Source organism: Triticum urartu, chromosome 4A, assembly GCF_056163025.1.
Source record: "Triticum urartu cultivar PI428250 chromosome 4A, HENAU_Tu73, whole genome shotgun sequence".
Lineage (NCBI taxonomy): Eukaryota > Viridiplantae > Streptophyta > Magnoliopsida > Poales > Poaceae > Triticum > Triticum urartu.
Genome location: NC_141876.1, coordinates 72665857 through 72676010, shown reverse-complemented (window position 1 = coordinate 72676010; position 10154 = coordinate 72665857). Strand labels below are relative to the sequence as shown.

The following is a 10154-nucleotide window of genomic DNA, read 5'->3' as shown; positions in this document are numbered from 1 at the left end:
TGCAGACTAAGGCATAGCCTAGCTAGTGGTGGGAAGGGGCTGATGCCTTCCCACCCACCCAGGTTCAAGGCATGGTACTTGCAATTTAGGTTTGTTGCACCAATTATACTGTAGGGGGTTCCCTTACAGTCTTTCTGTCAAAAAAAGAAATAATGAGGAAATCCACATCTGTGTTGACGCAAATCGTGTGGATGTGATGGGTGGCAATTGATCGTCTATCGATTAAGATGTATCAAACGACGTCCCTAAACGTGGTCCATTGACTCATTCATTGTGCTAAAATTATTAGTTGATGCGTGCCAACTAGCAAATAGCAATGATAGGTGTTGATCTTCAAAACCACGTGGCGATACGTGCTGGTCTTGAGTATAACGTGCAATTACAGCGCAATTAGAGCGAGCGTTTCTCCTCAACAACCCCCAACCCCCCAACTAGTATTTAAAGTAGTTCCTTACTCGCGTTCATACTAGACATTGTTCTCCAATTAGCCACACCCGTAGGAAAGTAAGGTTAGTTGTCTTTTATGCCCCTTCAGGTTTTTATTGCAAGTGGTAGGGCAGTGCAGTCTAGATCTAGATCTTAAGGTTTCTACTGATATGCAAGAAGATTGTATCGACTTACTGTGTTATCACATATATATAACATGTCTTCTACGAATTTGGAGACTTTGGGTACAACTTGTTTGTATCTGCTTATTGTCTTCTCTCATTTTTGATATCTTGATAATTTTGTAGGAGGATAGGTAACGTGATGACGCGTTGACACTGTGATACGACATCTTCATTCCGAGTTTGGAGGTAAGAACTTCATGGTTTTTGGATACTTTTTCATTTTAGCTTATCTCTTTTCCTCATGTTCTTGGAATATTACTTTGAGATCTGTTATGTTCTTGGGTATATGAGTAAAAGGTCTGCGCTTATTGAAAATAAGGTAAACTACCATGTTCCGATTGGAGTTCATTTAGGTTCGTTTATATCAAATTTCTATCATATATCTCTCTATTATGCATCAAACCATTCATCCAAAATTTGATGTTTCTTTTCATATTATCTATTCACAAACGTGAACAATAAATTGAAGTTCTTCTCGTGCGGAGGTAATAAACCTTTTAAGTTAAGTACTCCGAGGTCATGTCAAAATATGTCTTGTTCATTCTATGATTGATCCTTAATCCGAGTTGGGTGAGCATACTGTCTAATACTTGCCCTATATTAGCATATTTGAAGGGCTTTGTAAGTAAATATGCATATTCATGTTGACACAAACATGTGGATGTGATGGTGTGGCAATTGATAGTATACCGATTAACATGTATCAAACATACCTAAACATGCTCCATTGACTCACTAATTGTGCTAAAGTTGTTACTTGATGCATGCCAACTAGCAAATAACCATGCCAGGCGTTGATCTTCAAAACTACTTGGCGCTATTTGCCGATCTTGAGTACAACATGTAATTAGAGTGTAATTAGAGCGAGTGTTTCCCTTGGTAGCTATAGACCCTCCGGCCGAACCTCCACAACCCCTGATTCGCCAACTAGTATTTATATAATCTCATCCTCGCCTTCATATTAGACATTGTTCTCCAATTAACCACGACCATAGGAAAGTAGGCTTAGTCATCTCTTATGCCCTTTCAGATTTTTGTTGCAAGTGATAGGGCAGTACAATCTAGATCTCGATATTATTGTTTCTACTGACATGTGAGAAGATTGATGCACTTACTGTCTTATCACATATATGTTCTATCACAGTTCTACGGATTGGAGACTCTGAGTACACCTTGTTTGTATGTGTTTATTGTTTTCTCTCATTTGTGATTTGTTGTCACAATTTTGTAGGAGGATATGGAACATGATGGTGCTTTGACACCGTGTTAGGACATCTTCCTTCATAGTTTGAAGGTAAGAAATTAATGATTTCTAGATACTTTTCCATTTCAGCGTATCTTTTTCTTGTGTTTTTGAAATATTGTTCCGAGATTTGTTTTGTTATTGCTTATATAATATAAGTTTTGCACTTATTAAAAAGAAGTTAAATCATCATATTCTATGTAGAGCTCATTTAGGTTTGTTTGTATCAAATCACTATCCTATATATTTCTATCATGCATCAAATCCTTCATAAAAGAACTGGTAGCATTTCTTTTCATATTATCTACTTGCAAGAGTGAACAATAAATAAAAGAAGTTCTCATGTGGAAGTAATTAACGTTTTAAATCAAGTACTCCGAGGTCATGCCTAAATATGCCCCGTTTATTCTACGACGATTCCTAATTGGATTTGGATGAACATACTGTCTATTACTTGCAGTATTAGCATCTTAGCGATTTGGAGAAAACAAAGTGGAAAATAAGAGCAAAGATATTTTTCCTTTTTTGAGGAAAAATACATTGATCTTAGACGAGAAAACAAAGTAGAAGTAGAACATAACGCATGTTGAAGGGCTCCTAGCAGTTATCTGCGGTAGAGCCAAGTCCAATCATCATCAAGCGCTCGAGTCGCAATTGACAGTCAAGAAACAAACTATGGAAGATATTACCACCCCCCCCCCCCCCCCCCAGCCTCCCTAACCCACCCACCGCAATTTCCACATTTAACCAGTACATTTATTTAAAAGATTTTGTGGGGACGATTGTAATAGGAAATATATTTAAGCCTACAGTAAATACTGGCAAGCAGAAAAGATTAGTACTTATTTAATAAAAATATATATCATTTGGCAGTACATTAACTATTTTAGTACGAAAATGGCAATGTGTAATCACGTGCTTCCTATGTTTCAGTATATATACAAGCCGTCCTGTTTTGACTCTAATTGACCTCCAATTATACCCATCAATTTGATTAGTAAAAATACAAATTATATATAAAAAAAAGCGGTATACCAGAGGCACCCAGCAGTCCAGCTGCATATCGTATCGGTCGGTCGGTCGGTCGGTCCAATGGCTGATCACTCATTCGCTCGCTCCATCTCCATGGTCCAGTAGCAGGACAGTAGCTCTGAAATTCCAAAGTGCGCGCTGGCCGTGTCGTGCAGAAACACATGGCGACCATCCGGCCTTCGGCACTCCCACATGTTCATGTTCAGATTTTTCGAGTTAGTAGGCGCACAGGACTACAGGAGTATGAATTACTGTGCGCCATGGACAAAAAAAATCATTTTGTACTCTTATCCGCGAAATCATCCAGGCACACAAAATAAATACCCCCTCCGGTGAAATAACATATTTTCCTATTCCCTGAAGAGTACCACTGTCTATTAGTATTACAGTACATTTGTCAGTGCGTCCGTGTTTCCCGACATCTAAATTTGACCATAAATTTAAGAACGAATGCGGCAGGAACACAAATTACGAATTCAGTGGTATAATTTTTGCTCCCGTTGCAGTTGGTCTTGTTGACTAAATTTATGATCAAAATTAAATCTCAAAAAACGTGGCTGCACTACTATGGAATGAAGGTGTGGTGCGTGCTGGGTTTTTCTCAGTCTTCCCGAGTTTCCAATCTACGTAGTCTCCAAGCATGCAGCTCCGTCCTCTTTCTTTTATCGGTCTTCTTGTTTCCGGGTTTCAAACGCTGATTTTGGTGCGCAAATAGTAAAAACTTCATGTTATTTGTCAGAGCAGCAAGAAAAAACATATATAAATCTGTTGGCACTCAAAATGAACAAATGAAAAAGATATTTTTTTGAAGGATGTTATACTGCATCCAGTTTTTTTAGGCTATTTTCAGAACATCAAGTGTTTCTGATTTTTAGGTAAAGCGCTACACATCAAAATGGTATTTTGTTTTTGCCGCAACTAGAGCCTGTCCAGGCCAGTCCTCCTAGAATGAAGTTCAAGATTCGGCCTAGTGCTGCTAAGCCCAAGCCCAAACCAACCTCAACCCAGCCAAGTCCAGCAATAATAAGGCCAGGTTCGACCATAACTCGTCATTTAATTATTATTTTTTGAATTGTCTCATAAAATTTATTTTTTTAAAAGATGCGGGGAAAAGAGCATGGCATCTCCATTGATTGATTCAAAAAGCCATTTCTTTATTTTCTCGCAAAACAAAGGCATCTCTTTATTACGTATCCATCACCAAGTCTAAGACAACCGAAACACAGTTTGTTTTACAAAAGGCACTTATGCTCCACCAATCTTGTCACTGACCATCATCCAAATTAGTTAAATATAGCCTGTGCAATCATCTTCAAATGGCAACACCTAGAAACCAGTCTCATGCCACCCTACCCTAAAGTGAGCCAAGCACACATATCCACTGCCAAAGAAAAACTCTAATCCTATTAAAAACAAAATTGTATAGCAAAATCTTTACCGTAGAACTTCCAAATTGTGTCACAATAAGCTTGGGGTTCATCCCAGCTAGAAACTGGCCATCGGTATTCGTGATACTTGTAGGCAGACGTAAATTTGTCTATTAAGTCAAAGCAAGGTAGCGAACATACCGCAAGTCCTTTTCTGAGACCCATGACATGACATAAGTCTACACGCTTGGTACCTTCCCGAAATAAACAAAAAAGTGATTGATATTCTCCAAACACAAAGATGTGAAAAACAAATGCTCTTAAATATACACCGTGTACATGCCGGTAGGTATTCATGTCTCCTTTCACCAGCATCCGAAAGCCATATAAAATATGAAGATATGCAAATAAACCAAAAAAACCAACAAAATAGGATGGTTGTTTCAAATCCTAATGCAATAAAATGTACGACGAACATGGAGAGCGATTTTTATGTGAAAACCCTCTGAAAAAATATGTTGTGATGAATGACGTCGATCTTCACTATGTCGGGAGAGGCATACAGAAACGTTACTAGAGATTTACAACAGTTTTTTTGTTGAAGTATGAGATTTACAACAGTTCTTCAACCCATTATGTGCTGCTTAAGGGGGTACATATAAGAGTGAGTTAGAGCCTAAACCATAGCTTGCCAAGTTAAACTTGACATCGTACATACGCTGGAACCCATCCTCTCATCATAAGAATTCGAATCATACAACATCAAGATTGTCAAAAGACGTTTGCGTGGAAGTTTAAGTCAGAATATATAAAGCGGACAGAATAAAGTGATTGGGAAGGGGAAAAAACAAGTTGAAACGAAGAAAAATAAAACGTAAAATAAATCCTGAGAAAAAGGCAAGGGTCCAGGCATCTTAATCCTTTTTCCCTCGAGCCAGAGAGATATTCTTGGATGATCCAGCCTCACATTGTTCCGAAAGACGATATCTAGGATGAACATTCCTCGTGATCTAGGTGAACATTCAGTTTGACAGGAAAGAAAAAGGAGGGCGTCTTGTTTGTTGTACCTTAAAGATGATCATTCTGCGTGCGCTTTGCATGCTTAGCACACTTTATAATATTCACCACCAAAAGAAGCGATTAGGACCTTTCTCCCCACAGGGGAAAGGGAATCTAATTCCTCCAAGCCAAGGCGATCATAATCTAATCCCCAGGCCGTGAGATTCCATCATGTGCCCCCCCTAATCCTCACCCCCTAAGTGCATGGGGCTGTTAAAGAAAGACCTGGCTGACATTCAGTTAGTACGTACAAGACAACACCGCAATCACACTGCTCACTGGCCTCTAGACAAGCAAGCAAGCAGACAAGGGGAAAAAAGTTGCAGGATCCAAGGCTAGCTAGGGTTTAAGTGGGCCTGATCTGATGACAGTAATATGTTTGCACACCCCAAGGCGTGCTAGGAGGAGTAGCAGCTAGCTAGCTCAAATCATCATGCAGATGGGCAATGATCGGGGGAGAATCCCTGAGGTGGCATCTTGTGCCTGCGTGTGGGTGATGCGGGGTCAACTAATTTAACTGCAGGAATTGCTTGATTAGGGCATAAGTATTTGTCACTCTAATCAGCGGTGCTGGCCCAATAGGGAAAGTTCACTATTAAAACTAACACTGCCCCGGCCCACTAACCTGCGTGTCAAGTGTTGTGTTCAGAGCCTGCAAATCGGAGCGATGTGTCTTCTCTTTCTCTCTTTTTTACATTTGCAGCAAGCGTAAGACAGATGATTGGTTAGTGGTTTGGTCTGGTCATGGGGGGTTATGATTAGGGCAGCGGGGGTGTGGTGGTCAACTCTTAGGGCACAATGATGCATCCTGTGTGATACAGACAAACCCACTATATATGCCCTCTGCTAAAGCCTGACGACCGAGCCTGCTAATACTACTCCCCCCTTTTTGCTGCCTGCATGCATCGTGCTTACTACTACTGTAATTGCGTGGCACATTTTGAGTACCACAAAGCATTCTCTGTTTGTATGTGTGCATGCATGTAGGGTCTCTGCCTGTCATTTCCTGTGTTTTCTCTCTTCCTGATGATAGAGTAGTATAAAAAAACTAGCGATGGTTTTTATTTCTCATTTGAGCTAGTAGCAGGTGGCGCGACGTTTAATTCGCATGTGAACTTGGGAAGAAACAAGCTCTGCTCGTAGCCAATTAGCAGCGGCAGCAGCAGTTATGAGCACCGATCAGGGGAGATCAGTGTCCATGATGAATTGGTATCTTCCGACAACGGGATTTGATGCGGCGCTTGCTTACGCATGAGAATTAAATACGCAGCCAGCAGCACAAGGGTCTTGTGAATGAATGCATAGAGAGCCCATGAGGGCATTGATCAAGCGCCTAACCTAACTCGATCCATTCTCCCCTGTCATTTTGGAAATCTCTCTCTCTCTCTCTGTGTGAGAGAGACTGACAAGAGCGATGATGAGAGAGAAATCGTCCGTTTGGGGGGCGTCAAAAACAAACAAGCAAGCAGGGAGGGAATCACGGCCGGCCACAGTGGAGCGGGGGCATGCGGGCGCTGTTCCCTTCGCCTTCACCTTCTCTCACCCAGCTCGCCTTGCTTCTGACACAGCACAACCCCTCTATGAAGTACGCTCGGTTTCTTCCCTGATAGTGCAAGCAAAGCAAGCGCCAGACACACACCACCTATTATTTCCTCTCCATCAGTCCATCTTTTTCTTTTTGGTTATTATTTACACCAAGGGCGAGCGAGCACTAGAAGAAAACAGCCTAGCCTTGCCTTGCCATCTGCCCAAGCTTCTCCCTTCTCTCTCTCTCTCTGCCCCTCTGGCTAAGCACAGCGCAGCAGAGACGGATCCTCCGTCTCCACACTTTGACACTATTATTTTCCTTGTAGTATTGCCGTGGGTGTGCCTGGCTGCCTTTGGGAAAGGGAGGCCCTAGACCCTAGACGCCCTAGCGCAATGGTGGAAGCTGCAAAGGCTGGAGGCCTTGCTCCTTCCTTCCTTGTCCTCTTGATTAGCCCTTGACAAACACCGAGGTTCGCTTGCTTTTGGTCTCTTCTTGCTTGCTCACCCTCCCCTCCCCTCCCCTCCCCCCTCTCTCTCCTCCTCCTCCACTGTTCAAGCAGTGCAGGACAAGAAGAGAAAAACTGTCCATGAAGGAAGCTCCTCCACCTCCTCCCCCCATGCTTAGCTAGCTCGTAGTCCTTGGTGGTGTGTGGGAGAGGAAGGGGGGAGAGAGGAGAGAGGTCAAAGGAAGGCTGGTCCATACATTAGTCCATCCATCCACGCAGAAAAAACCACTCCTAGCAGCTCGCTCGCTTGCTTCCTACTACTAGTACTAGTAGTAACTAGTAAAACTCGCATCCACGGGAGGAGTGGAGTGACCCCTCACTCGCTCGCTCGCTCGCTTTGCTTGCCAAGAACAGCCCCACTGTTCATCATCCATCCTACCATCCTTCCTTCCTTCCTGCATCTTGTTGCGGGTGAGTACAGCAGCTACCCATCTCCTAAAGCTGATCTCCTCCTTTGCTTTTATCTTCTAATCTTGTTTGCATGGGCAGAGGAGGAGCCCAGCAAAGTAGAGGCTAAGCTAGGCAGGAGCAGGATATTGTTGCGGAGTATTTTGCATTTATTTGTTTGTATGTATGTATGTATGGTGTAATTGAGCAGCTGGCTAGATTATGTATGCTCTTGGAGTTTGCAAGTGGTATCTTCTTGATAAGGTCCCCAAGATCCCACACCACACCACACCACACCATGCACCTCTCTCTCTCACATCGCCTTCCTTTTTGTTCTCCACCACCTCTCTCTTTTCTTTTCTTTAGTGTGTGTTGAGAGTCCCGAGAAACACTGAATTTTGTTGGCGTTGAGTTGGAGGCGCCATTGGCCTTTTCTTGCCCTCTCTCATGGTGTCCATTGTGCAGCTGCAGAGAAGGCGAACAGAAGCATCAGCAGCAGCAGCGTCAGCGTCAGCGAGAGGCATCCTTCCGGACAGGGAGGGGAGGATGGATCTTTCTGTGCCCCGAGGCGAGTTCCCGATCCCAATGCATCAGCACGCCGCCGCCTCGCCCTACGGGGGCATCGGCGGCGGGGGCGTCGCCGTCGCCGACCATGCCATGGAGCTGCACCACGACCACGCCAACCAGAACGGCCAGTCCCAGGCGCAGGACATGCCGTCGCCGCCTGCTGCTGCGTCTGAGGACAGCTCCGGGAAGAAGCGCGCGGCGGCCATTGCCGGCGGAGCGGGAGGGCCGCCGGTCAAGTACCGGGAGTGCCTCAAGAACCACGCGGCGGCCATCGGCGGCAACGCCACCGACGGGTGCGGCGAGTTCATGCCCAGCGGCGAGGAGGGCTCGCTGGAGGCGCTCAAGTGCTCCGCCTGCGGCTGCCACCGCAATTTCCACCGCAAGGAGCTCGACGACTTCGACGGCGACAGCTGCGCCTCGCACGGCTACGGCTACGGCTACGGCCACCACGCCGTCCGCCGCCTGCTCGGCCCGGCCGTGCCGCACCACCACAAGAGCAGCGGGGGCCTCCTCGTCACCGCGGACCACTACGGCGCCTACGCCGCGGCACGCGCGCTCCCTCCGCCGCCGCCCCCGCCGCTGGGACACCACCACCAGATCATCATGCCGCTCAACATGATCCAGACGTCCGAGTCGGACGAGATGGACGGCAGCGGCGGCATCATGGGCGACGGCAGAGGCGGGCTAGCCTCGGGCGGCGGCGGCGGCGGCTCCTCCTCGTCCAAGAAGCGCTTCCGCACCAAGTTCACCGCCGAGCAGAAGGGGCGCATGCTGGAGTTCGCGGAGAACGTGGGGTGGCGTCTCCAGAAGCTGGACGACGCCATGGTGCAGCACTTCTGCCAGGAGATCGGCGTCAAGCGCCGCGTCCTCAAGGTCTGGATGCACAACAACAAGCACAACCTCGCCAGCAGGCCGCCCCCTACCTCGCCCACGCCGCCGCAGTCACAGTCAATGCCGCTGGCGATGTCAATGCCGATGCCGCTGGGCATGTCAATGCCGATGCAAGTGCCGCCGTCGCAGCCCGGGCCTTCCGGCCACCGCGGCCCCAGCTCCCCGCGCGCGCAGGGGGAGCTCAAGCTCGACTGACGGCACAAAGAAGCCCTGGTGTCCGTCAACGGCGCCACGGTTGCTGATTCTGCTAGCGTTAGTAAGCCGCATTGCCATTAATTTCACTGTTCCATCGGCGCGATCGATCGAAGCAGAGAGAAGAGAAGAGAAGAGAACCAAAAACAAACCCGAGTCTACCATCATCTCCATTTTTTTTCCTTTCGCTGTTTATCTTGTCATAAGGTTGGGGAGCAAGCATGAGAGGGGGGACATAGGCGAACCGGACTGAGCTCCACTGAATTTCAATTTATTTTTCCTGGACCTAGCTTTTTTTCTTCTTCTTCGTCTCCTTGGTTGGTGTCTCTGACTTGAAGTCTAGCAGTACCTGTTGAGCTGAGCATTTGAGTTGCCATGGATCAGATCAGATGATCAGAGGCTGTATGAAATTGATTCTGACTTGTTTACAATTTCTCCGTTTATCTTCAATTTCTCCATTCTAATCTGCAGAGTCTGAATTTCTTTTGAGAACATGAGATGCAATCTTCCCCGGGTCTTGTATCTTTCAGGCGCACTGTTCACGAGTCATGACATGATCTGCATGCTTAATCTGCAGCCCCTGTCGGTGCTGTTACTGTGGCCTGCCTGCCTGCATGCATGCATGCATGCCTATGCCTGATCTGATCCGGCGATGTGAATTCACCACTCACAAGCCACGAAGACGATAGAAAGGGGAGAGAGATTCTTGTCAAGAATTTGGGAGCCTGAGAGCGATGGAACGGGAGGGTGAAAATTAAAATTTGGCCGTCCC

At 45.9% G+C, this 10154-nt stretch overlaps 1 protein-coding gene across 3 annotated transcripts; it reads left to right on the top strand.

Annotated features, from left to right (window-relative positions):
* The first annotated feature begins 734 nt into the window (after positions 1-734).
* On the top strand, positions 735-9825 carry LOC125550734 (zinc-finger homeodomain protein 4). Of its 3 annotated transcripts, XM_087517818.1 has the most exons (3): positions 735-797; positions 1843-1905; positions 8198-9825. In XM_087517818.1, the coding sequence occupies exon 3, from the start codon at positions 8279-8281 to the stop codon at positions 9383-9385; it is 1107 nt and encodes a 368-aa protein (XP_087373944.1). In that variant the 5' UTR covers positions 735-797; positions 1843-1905; positions 8198-8278; the 3' UTR covers positions 9386-9825. The 3 variants fall into 3 exon arrangements, with proteins under 3 accessions (XP_087373944.1, XP_048569767.1, XP_048569766.1); XM_048713810.2 differs by lacking the exons at positions 735-797; positions 1843-1905 and adding an exon at positions 6810-7309; XM_048713809.2 differs by lacking the exons at positions 735-797; positions 1843-1905 and adding an exon at positions 7334-7756.
* The last annotated feature ends 329 nt before the right edge of the window (positions 9826-10154 follow it).

Coding starts and splice junctions, on each gene's coding strand:
- LOC125550734 (XM_087517818.1), top strand. CDS start 8,279: ATGGATCTTTCTGTGCCCCGAGGCGAGTTCCCGATCCCAATGCATCAG.